Genomic DNA, 20,959 nt, shown 5'->3' with positions numbered 1-20,959 from the left:
GGAGTGGAGGGTGGTGAGGGTGGAGTGGTGAGTGGTGAGGGTGGAGTGGAGGGTGGAGTGGAGGGTGGTGAGGGTGGAGTGGAGGGTGGTGAGGGTGGAGGGGAGGGTGGTGAGGGGTGGAGTGGAGGGTGGTGAGGGTGGAGTGGAGGGTAGTGAGGGTGGAGTGGAGGGTGGTGAGGGTGGAGTGGAGGGTGGTGAGGGTGGAGTGGGGGGTGGTGAGGGTGGTGGGAGGGGTGGTGAGGGTGGTGGTGGTGAGGGTGGAGTGGAGGGTGGTGAGGGTGGAGGGAGGGGTGGTGAGGGTGGAGTTGAGGGTGGTGAGGGTGGTGAGGGTGGGGTAGGGGTGGAGTGGAGGGTGGAGTGGTGGGGTAGGGGTGGTGGTGGTGAGGGTGGAGTGGAGGGTGGCGGTGGTGGGGTAGAGGTGGTGGTGAGGGTGGAGTGGAGGGTGGAGTGGTGGGGTAGGGTGGTGGTGAAGGTGTAGTGGAGGGTGGTGAGGGTGGGGTAGAGGTGGTGGTGAGGGTGGAGTGGAGGGATGGTGGTGGTGGTGGTGAGGGTGGAGTGGAGGGTGGCGGTGGTGGGGTAGGGGTGGTGGTGAGGGTGGAGTGGGGGGGTGGTGAGGGTGGTGGGAGGGGTGGTGAGGGTGGTGGTGGTGAGGGTGGAGTGGAGGGTGGTGAAGGTGGAGTGGGGGGATGGTGGAGGTGGTGAGGGTGGAGTGGAGGGTGGCGGTGGTGGGGTAGGGGTGGTGGTGAGGGGTGGAGTGGGGGGGTGGTGAGGGTGGTGGGAGGGGTGGTGAGGGTGGTGGTGAGGGTGGAGTGGAGGGTGGTGAGGGTGGGAGTGGGGGGATGGTGGTGGTGGTGAGGGTGGAGTGAAGGGTGGCGGTGGTGGGGTAGGGGTGGTGGTGAGGGTGGAGTGGGGGGGTGGTGAGGGTGGAGGGAGGGGTGGTGAGGGTGGAGTGGGGGGTGGTGAGGGTGGTGGGAGGGGTGGTGGTGGTGAGGGTGGAGTGGAGGGTGGTGAGGGTGGAGGGAGGGGTGGTGAGGGTGGAGTGGAGGGTGGTGAGGGTGGTGAGGGTGGGGTAGGGGTGGTGGTGAGGGTGGAGCGGAGGGTGGAGTGGTGGGGTAGGGGTGGTGGTGAGGGTGGAGTGGAGGGTGGTGAGGGTGGGGGGTGAGGGTGGAGTGGAGGGTGGTGAGGGTGGAGTGGAGGGTGTTGAGGGTGGAGTGGAGGGTGGTGAGGGTGGAGTGGAGGGTGGTGAGGGTGGAGTAGAGGGTGGTGAGGGTGGAGGGTAGTGAGGGTGGAGTGGAGGGTGGTGAGGGTGGAGTGGAGGGTGGTGAGGGTGGGGTAGGGGTGGTGGTGAGGGTGGAGTGGAGGGTGGAGTGATGGGGTAGGGGTGGTGGTGGTGAGGGTGGAGTGGAGGGTGGCGGTGGTGGGGTAGGGGTGGTGGTGAGGGTGGATTGGAGGGTGGTGAGGGTGGAGTGGAGGGTGGATTGGAGGGTGGGTTAGGGTGGAGTGGAGGGTGGTGAGGGTGGATTGGAGGGATGGTGGTGGTGGGGTAGGGGTGGTGGTGAGGGTGGAGTGGAGGGTGGTGAGGGTGGAGTGGAGGGTGGATTGGAGGGTTGTGAGGGTGGAGTGGAGGGATGGTGGTGGTGGGGTAGGGGTGGTGGTGAGGGTGGAGTGGAGGGTGGAGTGGTGGGGTAGGGTGGTGGTGAAGGTGTAGTGGAGGGTGGTGAGGGTGGGGTAGGGGTGGTGGTGAGGGTGGAGTGGAGGGATGGTGGTGGTGGTGGTGAGGGTGGAGTGGAGGGTGGCGGTGGTGGGGTAGGGGTGGTGGTGAGGGTGGAGTGGGGGGTGGTGAGGGTGGTGGGAGGGGTGGTGAGGGTGGTGATGGTGAGGGTGGAGTGGAGGGTGGTGAAGGTGGAGTGGGGGGATGGTGGTGGTGGTGGTGAGGGTGGAGTGGAGGGTGGCGGTGGTGGGGTAGGGGTGGTGGTGAGGGTTGAGTGGGGGGTGGTGAGGGTGGTGGGAGGGGTGGTGAGGGTGGTGGTGAGGGTGGAGTGGAGGGTGGTGAGGGTGGAGTGGGGGGATGGTGGTGGTGGTGAGGGTGGAGTGGAGGGTGGCGGTGGTGGGGTAGGGGTGGTGGTGAGGGTGGAGTGGGGGGTGGTGAGGGTGGTGGGAGGGGTGGTGAGGGTGGTGGTGGTGAGGGTGGAGTGGAGGGTGGTGAGGGTGGAGTGGGGGGTGGTGAGGGTGGTGGGAGGGGTGGTGAGGGTGGTGGTGAGGGTGGAGTGGAGGGTGGTGAGGGTGGAGTGGGGGGTGGTGAGGGTGGTGGGAGGGCGGGTGGTGGTGGTGAGGGTGGAGGTGGAGGGTGGTGAGGGTGGAGGGAGGGGTGGTGAGGGTGGAGTGGAGGGTGGTGAGGGTGGTGAGGGTGGGGTAGGGGTGGTGGTGAGGGTGGAGCGGAGGGGTGGAGTGGTGGGGTAGGGGTGGTGGTGAGGGTGGAGTGGAGGGTGGTGAGGGTGGGGGTGAGGGTGGAATGGAGGGTGGTGAGGGTGGAGTGGAGGGTGGTGAGGGTGGAGTGGAGGGTGGAGTAGAGGGTGGAGTGGAGGGTGGTGAGGGTGGAGTAGAGGGTGGAGTGGAGGGTGGCGGTGGTGGGGTAGGGGTGGTGGTGAGGGGTGGAGTGGGGGGTGGTGAGGGTGGTGGGAGGGGTGGTGAGGGTGGTGGTGAGGGTGGAGTGGAGGGTGGTGAGGGTGGAGTGGGGGGATGGTGGTGGTGGTGAGGGTGGAGTGGAGGGTGGCGGTGGTGGGGTAGGGGTGGTGGTGAGGGTGGAGTGGGTGGAGGGGGTGGTGAGGGTGGTGGGAGGGGTGGTGAGGGTGGTGGTGGTGAGGGTGGAGTGGAGGGTGGTGAGGGTGGAGTGGGGGGTGGTGAGGGTGGTGGGAGGGGTGGTGAGGGTGGTGGTGAGGGTGGAGTGGAGGGTGGTGAGGGTGGAGTGGGGGGTGGTGAGGGTGGTGGGAGGGGTGGTGGTGGTGAGGGTGGAGTGGAGGGTGGTGAGGGTGGAGGGAGGGGTGGTGAGGGTGGAGTGGAGGGTGGTGAGGGTGGTGAGGGTGGGGTAGGGGTGGTGGTGAGGGTGGAGCGGAGGGTGGAGTGGTGGGGTAGGGGTGGTGGTGAGGGTGGAGTGGAGGGTGGTGAGGGTGGGGGTGAGGGTGGAATGGAGGGTGGTGAGGGTGGAGTGGAGGGTGGTGAGGGTGGAGTGGAGGGTGGTGAGGGTGGAGTGGAGGGTGGTGAGGGTGGAGTAGAGGGTGGTGAGGGTGGAGTGGAGGGTAGTGAGGGTGGAGTGGAGGGTGGTGAGGGTGGAGTGGAGGGTGGTGAGGGTGGAGGGGAGGGTGGTGAGGGTGTAGTGGAGGGTGGTGAGGGTGGAGTGGAGGGTAGTGAGGGTGGAGTGGAGGGGTGGTGAGGGTGGAGGGTGGTGTGAGGGTGGAGTGGGGGGTGGTGAGGGTGGTGGGAGGGGTGGTGAGGGTGGTGGTGGTGAGGGTAGAGTGGAGGGTGGTGAGGGTGGAGGGAGGGGTGGTGAGGGTGGAGTGGAGGGTGGTGAGGGTGGTGAGGGTGGGGTAGGGGTGGTGGTGAGGGTGGAGTGGAGGGTGGAGTGGTGGGGTAGGGGTGGTGGTGGTGAGGGTGGAGTGGAGGGTGGGCGGTGGTGGGGGTAGGGGTGGTGGTGAGGGTGGATTGGAGGGTGGTGAGGGTGGAGTGGAGGGTGGATTGGAGGGTGGTTAGGGTGGAGTGGAGGGTGGTGAGGGTAGAGTGGAAGGATGGTGGTGGTGGGGTAGGGGTGGTGGTGAGGGTGGAGTGGAGGGTGGTGAGGGTGGAGTGGAGGGTGGATTGGAGGGTTGTGAGGGTGGAGTGGAGGGATGGTGGTGGTGGTGGGGTAGGGGTGGTGGTGAGGGTGGAGGGAGGGTGGTGAGGGTTGAGTGGAGGGATGGTGGTGGTGGTGGGGTAGGGGTGGTGGTGAGGGTGGAGTGGAGGGTGGTGAGGGTGGAGTGGAGGGTGGATTGGAGGGTTGTGAGGGTGGAGTGGAGGGATGGTGGTGGGGTAGGGGTGGTGGTGAGGGTGGAGGGAGGGTGGTGAGGGTGGAGTGGAGGGATGGTGGTGGTGGTGGGGTAAGGGTGGTGGTGAGGGTGGAGTGGAGGGTGGTGAGGGTGGAGTGGAGGGTGGTGAGGGTGGAGTGGAGGGAGGTGAGGGTGGAGTGGAGGGTAGTGAGGGTGGAGTGGAGGGATGGTGGTGGTGGTGGAGTAGGGGTGGTGGTGAGGGTGGAGTGGAGGGTGGTGAGGGTGGAGTGGAGGGTGGATTGGAGGGTTGTGAGGGTGGAGTGGAGGGATGGTGGTGGGGTAGGGGTGGTGGTGAGGGTGGAGGGAGGGTGGTGAGGGTGGAGTGGAGGGATGGTGGTGGTGGTGGGGTAAGGGTGGTGGTGAGGGTGGAGTGGAGGGTGGTGAGGGTGGAGTGGAGGGTGGTGAGGGTGGAGTGGAGGGAGGTGAGGGTGGAGTGGAGGGTAGTGAGGGTGGAGTGGAGGGTGGTGAGGGTGGAGTGGAGGGTGGTGAGGGTGGAGTGGTGAGCGGTGAGGGTGGAGGGGAGGGTGGTGAGGGTGGAGGGAGGGGTGGTGAGGGTGGAGTGGAGGGTGGTGAGGGTGGAGTGGTGAGGGTGGTGGTGAGGGTGGAGTGGAGGGTGGTGAGGGTGGAGTGGAGGGTGGTGAGGGTGGAGTGGAGGGAGGTGAGGGTGGAGTGGAGGGTAGTGAGGGTGGAGTGGAGGGTGGTGAGGGTGGAGTGGAGGGTGGTGAGGGTGGAGTGGTGAGCGGTGAGGGTGGAGGGGAGGGTGGTGAGGGTGGAGTGGAGGGTGGTGAGGGTGGAGTGGGGGGTGGTGAGGGTGGTGGTGGTGAGGGTGGAGTGGAGGGTGGTGAGGGTGGAGGGAGGGGTGGTGAGGGTGGAGTGGAGGATGGTGAGGGTGGCGTGGAGGGTGGTGAGGGTGGAGTGGAGGGTGGTGAGGGTGGAGTGGAGGGATGGAGGTGAGGGGCTGTAGAGGGAAGGGGCTGGCTCTGGAGTGGGTGGTGGTGGTGGTTGGGCGGTGTGCAGTAAACATCGCCACTGGGAAGACAAAGGCGGCCGGGCGTGCTGCTGGCCACCCACCGCCATCGTGTGCCGTGCAGTCCTTCATAGGCGCTCCTACTCGCTATCAGCACTTGCCCCTACGGTTTGTTACCGGCTACACGGGGGATCTTTGTCTTTTTTTGTTGGCTGGGTCCCACGCGTCGGACACGAGTCATCTCACCGGGCCTTACCTGCTCAAAGACGACGTCCACTTTGACTGACTTGCTTACCTCTCCACTACCTCGTTATTCGCGCTGCTGTAGTTTGTGTGCTGCTGTTGCTGTTGTCGGTGGTGTAACGCGAACCCCGTGCCCCCCCCCCCCCCTTACTGGACATCTGAGACAAATAACGAGCCTCTTAGCTCATCGGATTCCTCCTCCTGCTGCTGCAGTCCAAATCATTTTTTTTTAAATCGATAAAAGATTCTGATCCCGGCGACTGCTCTCTCGCCCATTCACAAAAAACAAAATCATTCTAAATCTGGGCGCGAGGCATCGGCTATTCCTGGCCGCCTCCCCCCGCCTGTGACACACTCCCTCCATCCCTCCTACTGGACATCTGCTATAAAGAACTTTATAGCTCATCGGATTCCTCCTATTGGAGGCATAAATACTGATTCCGATTCTGACACCTCCAGCCGGAATATGGGGGTTGGGTGGTGGGGGCGTGTGAATTCCTTCTCCATTGGATTCAACGAATTAATCAGAATCTGAATATGTATGTATCACTGCAGGGGGAATGCGATGAGCGCTGAAGATATTTTTGTCACAGATGGTCCCGTGCGGGGCACAGGAAGATGCGACGTTGAGTATTATCTAGAACGCACACACTCACACACACGCGTATGTGTGATATCACGGGACCTTTTTAGCCAGTACCAAAGTATGAAAGATAAGAATATATTTTCCCCTTTCTGGAAATAAAACAGAAGGTAAAATGCTCAAACACCAAATAGATGCCTTTTGCAAGGAATCACGTACTGCATTAAACACACGCAGTACTTGCGGGCAACATGCGGGAAAAAACCATGCTCTGATAATGATAAATGGCAGTGTCTTTGAAACTGATTGGCCTACACCAGAGAAAGGAGTGCTACATTTGAGAGAGAGACGAAACGATGTGTCTCCGTGTTTTGTCTCTCTCTCAATTTGCGCACTCTTTGGAAGAACTTAAATCAACCAGGTAGGGTGTTAGCCGACTCTCTGTGTTGTATTGTATTTCTAAGTTTACTAGGTTTGTTTCTCATTCATTCGTACCTGATGATGATTGCTTGTGTTGCAATCGAAACGTCGTGTTTTATTATTTAATTTATCTTCTTTCTACGTGACTTTACCGAAAGAACCAAAAAATTATTTCTGTAGTTAATGAGTTTAACAATGGGATGATAGTTAATTCGTTTAACAATGGTATGAGAGTTAATGAGTTTAACAATGGGATGAGAGTTAATGAGTTTAACAATGGTATGGGAGTTAATGAGTGGAACAATGGGATAACCGTTAATGAGTGGAACAATGGGATGGGAGTTACTGAGTTTAACAATGGGATGAGAGTTAATGAGTTTAACAATGGTATGGGAGTTAATGAGTGGAACAATGGGATAACCGTTAATGAGTGGAACAATGGGATGGGAGTTACTGAGTTTAACAATGGTATGGGAGTTACTGAGTTTAACAATGGGATGGGCGTTAATGAGTTTAACAATGGTATGGGAGTTAATGAGTGGAACAATGGGATAACCGTTAATGAGTTTAACAATGGGATGGGCGTTGATGAGTTTAACAATGGGATGAGAGTTAATGAGTTTAACAATGATATTTTTGCAAATTAGAAGTTTAGCGCGAGTAGGAATCGATTCTGGAATCACAGTCTAAGCCAATCGATGCTCAATGAAATCGATTTTAGTAACGTGCTCTGCGGAAAGCCGCAGGGTCGTAAAGCGCCGTCGTGAAGGGGATCTGCGTGGTGCTTTACGGCAGACAGTGGGGTCAGGGGTCACGTCGAACAGCGGCCTCAAGGACGCGAGCTCCGGTGAGCGGGCAGAGCACTCAGCACACTCACCATCCTCACACTCACCCTCACCACACTGACTCACACTCACCTCACTCACACTCACTCACACTCACCATCCTCACCCTCACTCACTCACCCTCACCACACTGACTCACCCTCACCACACTGACTCACACTCACCTCACTCACCCTCACTCACACTCACCACTCTCACACTCACTCACACTCACCATCCTCACCCTCACTCACTCACCCTCACCACACTGACTCACCCTCACCACACTGACTCACACTCACCTCACTCACCCTCACTCACACTCACCTCACTCACACTCACTCACACTCACCATCCTCACCCTCACTCACTCACCCTCACCACACTGACTCACCCTCACCACACTGACTCACACTCACCTCACTCACCCTCACTCACACTCACCACTCTCACACTCACTCAGCACACACTCACCCTCACTCACACTCACTCACCCTCACTCACACTCACCACTCTCACACTCACTCAGCACACACTCACCACTCACTCACACTCACTCACCACACTCACCTCACTCACACTCAGCACACTCACTCACCACTCAGCACACACTGACTCACCCTCACCACTCAGCCTCACCACCATCACACTCACCCTCACCACACTCACCATCCTCACCATCCTCACACTCACCACACTCAACCTCAGCACACTCACCACCTTCTCACTCAGCACACTCAGCACACCACCCTCACTCACACTCAGCACACTCTCACTCACTCAGCACTCACTCACTCAGCACACACTCACTCACTCTCACCACCCTCACTCACACTCACCACCCTCACACTCACCCTCACCACCCTCCACTCCACCCTCACCACCACCCTCACCACCCCTCCCACCACCCTCACCACCCCCCACTCCACCCTCACCACCCTCCACTCCACACTCAGCACACTCACCACCCTCTCACTCACTCAGCACACTCTCACTCACTCAGCACACACTCACTCACTCACCCTTACCACGCTCACTCACACTCACCACCCTCACACTCACCCTCACTCACACTCAGCACACTCACCTCACTCACTCACCCTCACCACCCTCACTCACACTCACTTACACTTACCATCACCACCCTCACACTCACCCTCACTCACCCTCACCTCACTCACCACACTCACTCAGCACACTCAGCACACACTCACCCTCACCACACTCACCACACTCACCATACTCACCCTCACTCACCACACTCAGCACCATCACACTCACTCACTCACACTCAGCACACTCATACTCACCTCACTCACCACCCTCACCACCCTCACCACACTCACCTCACTCACCCTCACCTCACTGACCCTCACCACCCTCACACTCACCTCATTCACCATCACCTCCCTCTCCACACTCACCCTCATCACACTCACCTCACTCATCCTCACCTCACTCACCTTCATCACACTCACCTCTCCCTCACTCACCCACTCTCGCCCTCACCACACTCACCTCACTCTCACCTCACCCTTCGCACTCAACCTACTCCCCTCACCTCACCCCTCTAACCGCATTCACCCTCACCACACCACACCTCACCCTCACCACACCTCACCCCTCTCACCTCGCCCTAACCTCAATCACCCGGCCATTCGCCACCAAGTGACGGTGACGTCACCACGGCGCCTGTGCCAGGCCAGGTGCACTTTGAGGCCACGTGAAGTGTCAAAGGCCTCGCTGCCAGGAGGTCTCGGGACAGACTCAGCAGGTGCAATGGGTTGGTTAACCGAGATGACCGGTAGATACACCACCACCAGCTGTAACAACTTGCTGCATTCTATCCGCCCGGCGCTCCGCTCGTTGTTGTGAGCGTCGCTCCTCCGCCCTCCGTTGTTGTTGGAGGGCGACTGCCTCCAACTGCCCAGTAGCGTCCTTCACGAGCCTCCTCCACAGAGGCCGATCTTGACGCCGCTGGTACCAGTCATCGCCAAGTCCACTCAGCTCCATATCCTCTTGTACCACATCACTCCATCTCTTCTCCATCCCGTGCTATGCGGCCAAACAGAAGCTGCTTGGGCATGCAGTGGCTGGGCATGTGGGCAATATGACCCGGCCAACGCAGCCTTGCCTGCCGGAGGAGCTCACTGATGGGAATGTGTCCAGATCTTTCAAAGATTTGTGAGCTCCTAACACAATCCAGCATGGTTAAACCCATCCATCCCAGGATGGATTGTAGGCATGCCAGCCTGAATGTTTATAACCGGCGCAGATGTTCCATTAGACGGGTCCACGTTTCACAGGCATAGAGAAGGGAGGGAATGACTGTGGCCGAGAAGACCCGAAGCTTCGTGCGGAGCGACAGACCAGGTAGCTTCCACACAGCGTTACGCAGCCGATGAAAAGATAATGCCGCTCGACTGATTCGGAGTGCGACCTCTGCTGTTAAACCGGAACCGGTCATGAGCACACTGCCCAGGTATGGGAAATTCTCCACTCTCTCCACAACTGCTCCATCACCAATGGGGAGCTGAGGTGGTGGAGTGTTTGGTGGCACAAAATACCCAGGCAGGTGCTTAGTTTTGGTGAGGCTGATGGTAAGGCCCCACCTCTTAGTGACACGCTCCAGCTTCAGCAGCAGCGCCTTCAACTCCTCCTCTGAGTGAGCAGCAATCATCAGATCATCGGCATACATAGCATGGTTAACCAATAGGGAGCCACCCCTCGACCCACCCGGACATCGATCAGCCCCCCATTGTATCGGTACCAGATGGTAATTCTTCCGGTACAGCCATGGCAAGCTTCTCGAACTACGTGGTCAAAAATGATGTTAAATAATGTGGTAGCCAGAGGGCATCCCTGGAGCACCCCAAGGTGAACAGGGAATGGCTCCGACTACTGGCCACGTAGCATTACCCGGGCCCTCCCACCATTTTGAAGGCCCTTAATTATTGTGCTTATTTTTGTGTTTGGGGCCGTCCATAAATGACGTCACGCACCTAGAGGGGGGGGGGTCAGACATTTGTGACGATGTGTGACGAGGGGGGGGGGGGTTGAGAAATGTGACGTCATATTAAAATGCGCAACTTTAAATAAATATCGACAACACGTTCTACTTACAACATTGGTACCTCATTTGCCAGTCAAAAAACATGATATTAGTTTTTTTACCCTTTTATCTGGCAAGTAAACTGACACTTTTTTTTACGAGGAGTCATGTTTGCATAGACCACAATACCTGCAGTCATAATGCGAACAAAAAACATAACTCTGATAATGTATGCACTGTCCTTGAAGTTGATTGGTCCACACCCGAGACAGCTTAAGCTGACAGCTTAAGCTGTCTCGAGTATTGTGGTCTGGTATTGTGGTCTATGCAAACATGACTCCTCGTAAAAAAAGGTGTCAGTTTTGTTGCCAGATAAAAGGGTAAAAAACCAATCATATTTTTGACTGGCAAATGAGGTACCAATGGTGTAAATTTTTACCCCGAGCTCTCATACTCTGATGGTGCATTGTCTTTGAGTTGTGCGCCTTTTGGCGTCATCTGGTCCAACCCATGTGAGACTAGGCTCTAAGGAAAGCTGTCTCGGGTGTGGACCAATCAACTTCAAGGACAGTGCATACATTATCAGAGGTATGTTTTTTGTTTGCATTATGACTGCAGGTATTGTGGTCTATGCAAACATGACTCCTCGTAAAAAAGGTGTCAGTTTTGTTGCCAGATAAAAGGGTAAAAAACCAATTATCACGTTCTACTTAATTAAATTGACGTTTTAATATTTTTTTTCTCCTACAACATCAGAGTGCAGCGCCACATTAAATACGCACTACAATGAAAATAGTTTAAAGCGATTTGAAGCGTGTTTATATTTTTTTAGGGGGGCGAGCAGAGCTTTGTGACGTCATATTTGAGGGGGGGGGGGGTCTGACTTTTGTGACGCCGTGTGACGAGGGGGGGGGTAAACAAATTGTCCAAAATCGCGTGACGTCATTTATGGACAGCCCCTTTCCACCGTGGTGCTTTGTAGAAAAAAAAGTGCCAGGTGGAGGGGTTACCAGCCCCTCACCTCACCACTCTCACCACACTCCACCCTCACCTCGCTCACCTCACCCCACCCCGCATCAATGTTTAATTCTGACGTAGTCCTATTTAGCCAGTTGGCCTAGCGAGTTTTTAAGGGGGATCTGTGGTGCTTCTGAAGAAGAGCTACATAGCTCAGTGGGCCTTACCTGGTGAAATAAAAAAAAACGTAGTTGAGCTGAGAGCAAAATCACAGCGACATCGGAGCGATCCGTGCGGAGGAATCGGCAAGAACGGAACAGAACGAGTCAGCGGTGCAGCAAAACATACTCACCACGACGACGACGATTAAACTTAAAGAACAAAACATTAACAATAGAGCGTGGACAGACCAGGCGCAGTGCACCCAGCACGAGAACGGGGTAATTCGCGGTCGGAGAGAAGTGGGGAGCGAACACGATCGAGTCAATGAAGCGGCAGACGAAATTATCCCGTCCTCGCCTGACCCTCACCTCACCACACCTCACATCTCCCCGACTGCTCTCGCTTGATCCTCCCCTCTCACCCCTCTCACCTCACCCCTCTCACCTCACGCTCACCTGACTCACGACACCGCTCCCTAATGGTACTCACCTCACCCTTCACTCACCTCACCTCCCTCTCACCTCACTCACATCTCCCTCACCACTCTTACGCTCACCTCACTCACCCCTATCTCACAATCACCCCCTCTCACAAACGTACCAATGTATTATTATTGGGTCATCAGACGATAAAGAGGATGCTGGTCCTCGATTGTTCACGTGACAACGGTTTCATCTCTGTTGGCCGTCAGGTTGGAGTAGAGTCCAACACGCACTGGCATTGCACGCGCGGGATACGATCCAGAAAAAAATGAAGCAAGAATTGTATCTACAATTCTTGGTTTCGCACTCATTATGACTCAACAGTATGGCCATCGATGTTGGTTGACCACGTTATCTCAGTGTCTTGAGTTGGTGGTCTAGAATGGCAACGCAGTTCTGTTGAGGTTAGTGGTCTGCATAAGGCCGACAGCATGTCTTCATGCACTGCTGCACACCTTTGCGTGTTGCTCATTCTGTTTGTGTATTCTCGCTGCACTCAAGGCTCTGCTGTAATTGGTGTTGTCATTCACAGATTTGACTCCCGAGTTCCCTCTGAACCCATCTCTCTCCTGCCTCTCATCATCCTTGCTCGAATCGCACCCTCACCTCTCATTCCTTGATCCCTCCAATATCGCTCTCTCCTGCCTGCCTCGCACCTTCGCTCTCTCTCACGCTCCACCAAATCCTCGCTCCATCTCCCCTCTCGCCTGCTCTACGCGAGAAATGTTTCCATACCTCCGACTAGCACGGGTGGCGATGTGTGGTGCGGAATAAGTTTATCGTACGTCTCTATAGTGGCGCGTTCATGCACCTCGCTCTTCTCGTCATCACCTCGATGCATGTCTTGTGGTCTCTCGTTCCTCTGCCCTCCACTCGCATGCGTCAATCAGTCGGCGTCTCATGCTTTCTGTGATGCTCACTCACGCTGCTGTTTCTCTACGACACCTCCCCACCTCCCAATTCCCAAACTAAATATTCTGGCCTCATGCTGACCTTGGGCAGATGGGGCTACCTGAGCAGTGGGAGGGGTCACAAACAGTGGAAGGGGCTACCCAGGCAGTGGGAGGGGCTACCCAGGCAGTGGGAGGGGCTACCCGGGCAGTGGGAGGGGCTACCCAGGCAGTGGGAGGGGCTACCCAGGCAGTGGGAGGGGCTACTTGGGCAGTGGGAGGGGCTACCCGAGCAGTGGGAGGGGCTGTAAATGTCGGCTGGGCTGCAGTCGTCAGCTGCCAGCTATTGTTTTTTCGAGCGGAGCCTCCCAGGGACACGGTTGTGTTCTGCATTCAGTAACCCGACAGCGGTGGCGAGATGTTAACTCCCTCGCCAGGTATGCAGGAGGTGGTGGGTTCGATCATAACCCTGACGCCTGCTGAATATTTGAAGTTTTCTTGTTCTCTCCCCGTGGTCGCTTGGATTTTTCTCCGATTTTTTCCCTCATTTACAATGAACAAGCGTTAAGTATTTGGCTGTTATAAATGTTCACGTTATAGGCCGCCACTTCGTTGAGCTATCAGTTGCTTCTGAATAAACGAGCCACATAGCTCAGTGGGGCCTTACCTGGTAAGCTAAAAGTTTGTTTGATTGCTTTCAGTGTACACGTGCAACTGTGACCATCCCCTCGTCATCGCAAGCTTCTGACATTGTGAGCTCGCATCTCTCCCCCTCGCGATCTCTGGGCTAGGAAGCCACGATGCCGTTCCTCGACGTGAAGGCGTGGCTGGGCGTGGAGTTTGACCAGCTCTTCACGGTGCGCTCCAAGGACAACATGGCGCGGCGTGCCGGCCGCTGCCACCTCTACGAGCAGGAGGTGATCGACTGCTCGCACGGCCTGGGCACGGTGCGCGCCAGCAGAGAGTGCCAGCACGAGATCGAGGACTACAAGGAGTGCCTGTTCAAGGCCAAGATGGTGGGTGGGCGGCAGGGTGGGTGGCAGGGTGGGTGGCAGGGTGGCGACCGCGCCGGCGTGCAAAGCCTGCCTGCTCGTTCTCACTCATCTTCTAAAACCTCTTATTCATCTATTTTTCATTATCCGTAAGGTATTTTTTTAGGTTAGACCACGCAAATATAAATGTGTCGTTCACCCAACAGCCAATTTTATAAGGTTTGTCACGTAAACAAACGTGCCGATTAGTTCAGCCGACACCGGTGTGTTGGAGAGTAAACCATTGTAAATGTAGTGGGTTTACTCTCCAACACACCACTGGTGTGAACTAGGAACGAATTGGGCACATTTTGTCCACATGACAAACCTTGCAAGTTGGCTGTCGGGTGCTAGCAGGTTTAACGACACATTCACACGATCTGACCCAAAAATCTCTTAAGGATGTTGGTCCCAAAAAGTCGACGTGTTAAACTATTTTTCATTATTTTACCAGTCAAGGCCCAGCAGCGACCTGGTTATCACAATGATAGTTCAACAAAGTAGTGGAAACTTCTTAGCAGCAGCCAAATACTCGTGACGTTGATTCTAAATGGTGAGGGGAAAACCGGAGAAAAATCCACGCAACCACAGGGAGAACATGCAATCTCTAAATATACAGGAGTCAGGGTTGGGATCAAACCCACGACCTCCTGTATATTCAGCGAGGTAGTTAACATCTCCAAACCACCACAGCTCCCTCTCTCTCACCCAACACTCGCATGCACTCGTCGATTTACTCTCGAAACCTCATGCTCACCCAACTACACTCACTCGCAGTCACTCCCAACAGCCTCACCCACTCAGATCCCCCGTATAGCCTTCTGCAGACTGTTTGGGCCTAGTGCTGTTAGCGAGCAGCACCTATGAAAGTTGGCACTGTGGCACATGAGGGTGGTGGCCAGCACCACGCCTTTGTCTCCTTCATACCTCCAATTAGTGTGGTTGGGTACTTACGGTCCGAAATTAGTTCCACATAACGCAAGCACTCAAAAGGACCACAGGTGGATGCGCGGACACGTGTTCTGTAGGTCGTCACCCGGTGATGACGGCGCATGTCAGCCCAGCAGTGCATTTTGGGAGTTTCCCCAAATCTCTTCGTGATCCACAGACTCCTCTCGCCCGTGCACACGTGCCACGCTTTGGGTCGTTTTCCTTGTGTCGCCTCCAGATCGAGCGGATGAAAGTGATCCTCCAGCAGAGGGATAAGCTGATCCAGGAGGGGAAGTACACCCCCCGGAAGTTCTCCGAAGTTGTGGGAAGTCCGTGAAAGAGCGCCACCACCAGGAGACATCGGCCAGGGAAACATCCACTCAAATCGTGTTCGGTGCTTGCAGCAACTCTCGAATATCCCTCGGTGCATTATCTGGCTTGTGGATTGAGGAAAAAAATAAATGCTTCACGTGTTCGCTGGCTTAATAGCCGGTCCTCGCTTGTCAAGGGTCAGCTAAATTAAGATTCCAGAGTAAACCAATTCCTTTAATGAGCAATGCAAAGAGGGCACTCTACGTGGTCACCCCACCTGCCTCCGTTCTACGGAAACAATACATTTGCGAATTTAATATGCACGTCTTGCATTTTCCTTGTTTAATCTGGATCCACCCCTCCACAGCGCCAGATAATGGAATGGTGGTAACTGTCATTTTGTCCTTGGTGAATGTATTGGGTGGAATTCTGTGAATTAAACAACTTTCCCTATTTTCCCCGACCTCTCAAGGTGCCTTGTGTTTTTCAAGTTGGTGGCATTAGTTTCAACAATTGGGATGCAGTGGTGGCTGGGACATGTGAACTACCTCGCCTGGTAGACGGGAGATCGTGGGTTCGATCACAACCCTGACGCCTGCTGTATATTTGGAGTTTGCGCGTCTCTCTCACTTAGAATCAACATCACGTGTTTCGAGTAATTGGCTGATGTACATTTCCACATAAGCCACTTTGTTGAGTTATGTGGCCAGTTTGCTTTAAAAAAACTAGCTCAATGGGCCTTACCTGGTAAAATTTAGGAAGTAGATCCACAGCTTAACACTGTGGCCTTAAAATATATAGGCAATGTTCTGGGAAATGGCCGGTGATAGCACACAATGTGCCTCATGGGGCCAGTGCCCGAATTACACAATTTTCTTGTAAGGCAGGATTGTTGACGAGTTTGCTAATCGTACTGGTGCACCACTGGAAACGCAGCATCGCCAAATATTCTGCGTCGTACCGAGGTTCCTGGTGCATCCGAAACCTTTAGGCATGCAATCACCTACTCGGCATGGCCGCTGTGGATTCGAACCTCTGCGACAAGCGCTGGCGCTGGCCACGTTACCGCTGGGTCGCGCTGGCCCTGGCCTGCGCTGGTCCTGGCCTGCGCTGGTCCTGGCCTGCGCTGGCCTCCGCTGACCACGATGGCGCTGGGTCGCGCTACCACCGCTTCAATTGAGTGGACATACAATTCAATATTTTATCATCTGCAGCTTTATCGTGTTCATGAGTCAGTGGGCTGGTAACCAATGTTGACCAATATTCTTGGTTCTGTAGAGACTTTTCTAACGTTCATGGCATTATTATTGGCACTTTACATTATAACGTCCCAACCACCTTTTGTTTACTGAAATAACACGCATCCTGTACAATAAATCACCATTTTCAACAATGAAGTTTTACTTTTAACCATACTGTTCATCATTTTGCAATATATAATAATTTCATTAAATGGGAAAAAATGCCTTAAGTCTCATACACAGTCTTAACATTTTAACTTACACGTGTCAGCATGCGTCATTATCCTTAACTGTACACAGTACAATTGCCCCCCTACACATGGCATTAAATACACAGCTCACCAACATATGGGCAAAAGTCATACCACTCCAGTACTATCTTAGCCCGAACCACTTAGTACATTACCAGAAAATAGTCTATCCCTAAAGCGCCCTCTCGCTGTAAACTATTCACAATAAGTAGAATTGTTAGCACTGCTATTTTAATTGTGTGAAGGTTGTTAAGAGACAAACATGTATCTCATGGGGCTACTGGCCGTTGGAGGATGCAATACATAAAATGTTTTACATTGTTATATCCGCAAGTGTAGAAAAAAGGCGAGCACAGGATTTAGAAACTTGCGCAGTGTCGCTTCCTGCGATTGCTGCCAATCCCAGCGACACGACTCATTCCACATGTTCCACCGCGCACGGCAAAATCCGCCCGCCTCACACGACGTCTGGATTGTGGGCCAAGCAGGGCCACAGGCGAGTCCGAGTTCACCAAAACGTGACGCGAGTACACCCCGTCGCAGCCTCGTCGACGCGTCCGTTCGTCGTGCGTGACGTCAGCGGCACGGTTCAGTTTCTGCAGTGGAAAAGCAACCTGGCACTCGCGGAGCCACACCCGGGCTGGCTCGGTTGTACCGTCGGAAGAAAAAAAAAGGCAACAAGCAATGGAAGTGGCCTTTGCCTGGTAGGATGGGGATGGCTTAGATGTATTTCTATGCGTTTGGGCGATTTGTTTACCTTTCTTGTACTTTGCACTACTGTCGTGTTTGTGTGCTGTTTGTTGTTGTAACGTTCCTACCCGCCACTACTGGACATCTGTAAAAAAAGAGCTTTATAGCTCATCGAATTCATCCTGCAGTATAAATATTCTGCATCTGGGGGAGGGGCGAGGAACAACGTCCGGTTTCTCAAAGAAGCCGCGAACGAAAGACGCTCAGTTTAAGCCCCAATAGGGATCACCGCCAACAGGTGATAGCAACAGCAAACGCACCTCTCTCCGGGGCGGGCATCACGCACGGGCTCACGGCCTCATCACCCTCCGCAGTGGAGGGATACATGCAGCAAGATGCGTAGTAATGCGATTCAAAGCACTCTTTGCCGGACCAAAAAAACCAAACCATCAGCACTGTTTGTATGAGATGGGATTTGCTCAAGAGATCGAGAGACGGAAGAGGAGGGGGGGTTTGGGTGGCCGCACGATTGGAAGTCGCTCTTAAAATTGTGCGACGTGAATCGCCTGTCGACGTCCGCCCGGTTGCGGGGAGGGGGACGCCCGCAATTTGACGAGCCGATTTGATTGCGCGCGACCAAGTTGGCGGGGCAGCAGCCGATCGCTCCCGTGCGGACTCGCAGGAAGAGCTAAGGGAAGGGACCGGCGGTGGCCGTGGTCATTAAGGGAAAAATGAGCAAATGCTGGCAGCAAACAACGGGTGACAACAATGGGAGGTGGGGGCAAGAGGGGAGGTGGTTGAACAAGGACTCTCGTTTCACCAAGTGTGCCTGGGGCCCAAAACAGAGAACCCAACACTGCACTGCTTTTAAAAAGAGTTGATGCTCAGGACCCTTCACACATCAGCATTTCTATTTTTACGGCGCAAAGGGCCATGACATAAAGCATTCCCGTGACGCAAATCGGTCTCCGGAGACGACGGGATGTGTTTTATTGGCTTCAGAAACGGGATTAATTATAGCCAGGGCACGTGGCCGGCATCCAGCACGTGGGGTTTAACGGTAGCCGCGTCGCTTGGCTGCTGCCAACGAATGCAATGAGTGGGAGGAGGGAGAGGTCACAATTCCACAAAGACTCTCCCAGGCACCGCGTGGATATACAACGGTTGAAGTAAGGTGCAGCCCGGCCATGTCTTGCTCACCCGCCACTGCCTCTAGTCATCACCCCCCCCCCCCCCCGAGGGTATTTGGCCTACTCTTCCTGGCCAGATGTCTCGGAAGAGGTTTTTAGAAACATATGCCTGGAGTATTTGGCTGCTAGAAATTTCCACACGATAAGCCACTTTGTTGAGCGCTATCATTTGTGGCCAGGTTGGGCCAGGCCTCACCTGGAAAAAAAAAAGGAGATGGGTACCCACACTTGCCCTCGTCACATGCGACCTGCCGATAAACTCTCATTGCGTCAAGGAGCATAAACCATCACGCGAACTCCGGCCCATCCTCGCAGTGGCTTTTGGCTGGCTATCGAACAAAGACGTTCACCGCGTCACGCACTTTCAGATGCGCTTCTGCAGCCATCTGGAACAGCTCTTCCGATATTAGGAAGCCACTGGAGCTACGCACTTTAAAATAATCTCGATAGAAAATTCATTTATTAATAAACAGTTTTTTGTGTTTAGTTTGTTGTCCTTCCCCCGCACCTCCGTTTAGCATGGTTGGTTATGTACGATGTGAAATAAGTTCAACATCCATAGACTTACACAGAGATCCGTAGACTTACATACACATGTACGTATGTACCGGTTCACACCGGGTTTGTACATGTGGCCGAGTGCCTGGCGGAATATCCCGCAGGGGAGCTGGTCACCATAGCTACACTGCGCGAGGCCAACCGGAGTGCAGACACGTCCCGATGCTCGGCAACAGCTGCCCTCTCGTGCTAGAAGCTTGAGACCCGGCTGAAGGCAGCAGCTTCTTCTATCGTAGGATTTACGCAGTTTTTTTCCTCTGGACACTCCGGCCCCTGGTTTAAAAGAACTTCAACCAACCATGTGCCCTGCAGCACCGGCCCGCATGGAGTTTTTGGCTACACAGTTTCGCAGAAAGTGACAGGGGGCTCAAACAATGTTGATGTTAAAACAAGCGATTTAACCCACGGCTGGGCACGAGTGCGTGAACCATGTTAGCAAGCAGAGTGACTGACTACGAGTTTGACTTTGTGAGCCACACAGGGCCAAGCGAAATATTTTTTATTTCGTTTTACTTGAAAAAAAACTTCTGATATTAAACATCTGAAGATGGACATTATCTGCCGAAGCAAATCGTATCGCTAGGTGGCGCTGTCCTATCATGTTTGCAAAATACGAAAAGCTCTCCGTGCATTTTTTATTTGCTAAAACTTTTGGCCAGATGCTTTCGGTTAAAACTGGTTTTAATAAAGTGCCTAGCATTGAGACAGACAAATGTTATGTTTTTTATTAGATGAAAAAGCTAAATATCTTTATACAAATAGTCCTCACAGTGGACTGACCACTCTCTCACAGGAGGAGCTACAACGCCGAGTAGCATGTGTACACGCATGCGCACACATGGAACACAAATAACAATATCCCCCGTGTAGCCTTAACATACTATTGGGGCAAGTGCTGTTACCGGCACGGCGCACAAGGGGGTGGGTGGCCAGGACCGCGCCCGGCTGACTCTCTCCCGAGTGGCGATGTTTACATGCCAACTCGACCTACGGAAGGCCCAGGACCGCTTCAAATAATTGTCACTGGTGTTGGCCGTGAGCGGGAATCGAACTCGCGTCGCTGGGATCGTAGGGCGGTGCGCTAACGGCTGCACAACCGCTCACCACGTAGAACACGGTTCTACGTGGTGAGCGCACACACACACACACGACACACACTCGAGATCTCAGTCTTAAATCGGCTCTTAATACCGGCGATAGCATCGATTGCCACGCGGGAGACGCGTTTAACAATCATCAGGCACGTGCAGCGTGTGACGAATTGACTTGCACTCGAACGGGGAGAAGTAAATTGGTGAATGCGGAGAGACGACGGAGGGTGGCAGAGAGGCTGTGGTTTGGGACGACCCGGTGTCGTGGGGGGGGACAAAATACATTTGGCGAGCTGGTTTACACATCGGTGTTTAAAGGATGCGCTGCTCAATTTCGAACAAACACCTCCAACGCAAACAAGCGCTGAAGCCGGTGTTCTTCATTCATTTTCAGAGGTGGGGGGGGAGGGGGGCACTCTTGCCGATAAGACATCACCAGTGTGAGGGCCGCCACAGCATTTCAAACCATTGGAAGTTTGTGACATCAGCACGATGATGATGATGGGGGGGGGGGGGCGTTGTTCACTATTTGTGTATTGTGTCGGGAAGGGCCGCACGTGAGGGGCCGTGCTAAAGGCCACCAGAGAGACCGCCAGTGGCCGGCGGTGGCCTTGCAATGAAGAACACTGGCTTAAGCAGATGCTGCTTTAGCAGGGCATTCGTGTGCATGGGGTCGTCCAAGTTGCCAAAAAAAACATTTCCATTCCTCTTACGCATCTCCCCTTCCCCGTCGGCACCGGCAGTGCCGCCCGACATCGGCTTACGGAAGCATTGACCCACAGGCCGCCACTCTACGTTGAGACGTGCAGCAAAATGCTCTAACAACCAGCGTCTGCCATAGGACGTCAACACAAATCGTCCTTCAAGTGTCCGGAAAAACTCCAACAGCCATCCGGCATCTTGCCGTGGGCTTCTCATAGATCCGTTGTTGTTGTTGTAGTTTACGGGAGCTTCAGGACGCTGCCAAGTGGTGGCGGTAGCGGCAGGCTGTACGAATGTGTACTGT

At 54.8% G+C, this 20,959-nt stretch overlaps 1 protein-coding gene across 2 annotated transcripts; it reads left to right on the top strand.

Moving 5' to 3' along the window:
- Positions 1-6,991: 6,991 nt before the first annotated feature.
- On the top strand, positions 6,992-15,390 carry LOC144726212 (NADH dehydrogenase [ubiquinone] iron-sulfur protein 5-like). 2 transcript variants are annotated; one of them, XM_078604730.1, is made up of 3 exons: positions 6,992-7,139; positions 13,451-13,675; positions 14,859-15,390. In XM_078604730.1, exons 2-3 carry the CDS (start codon positions 13,460-13,462, stop codon positions 14,955-14,957), a joined length of 315 nt encoding a protein of 104 aa, XP_078460856.1. In that variant the 5' UTR covers positions 6,992-7,139; positions 13,451-13,459; the 3' UTR covers positions 14,958-15,390. The 2 variants fall into 2 exon arrangements, with proteins under 2 accessions (XP_078460856.1, XP_078460857.1); XM_078604731.1 differs by lacking the exon at positions 6,992-7,139 and adding an exon at positions 8,801-8,890.
- The last annotated feature ends 5,569 nt before the right edge of the window (positions 15,391-20,959 follow it).

Source organism: Lampetra planeri, chromosome 23 (genome assembly GCF_965212315.1).
Source record: "Lampetra planeri chromosome 23, kcLamPlan1.2.h2, whole genome shotgun sequence".
NCBI lineage: Eukaryota > Metazoa > Chordata > Hyperoartia > Petromyzontiformes > Petromyzontidae > Lampetra > Lampetra planeri.
This window is presented reverse-complemented; position numbering and strand designations above follow the sequence as displayed.

Excerpts from the sequence above, each read along its gene's own strand:
- LOC144726212 (XM_078604730.1), top strand. The coding sequence starts at position 13,460 with ATGCCGTTCCTCGACGTGAAGGCGTGGCTGGGCGTGGAGTTTGACCAG. Across the intron at positions 13,676-14,858 it reads GCCTGTTCAAGGCCAAGATG|ATCGAGCGGATGAAAGTGAT; the intron begins GTGGGTGGGCGG and ends TGTCGCCTCCAG.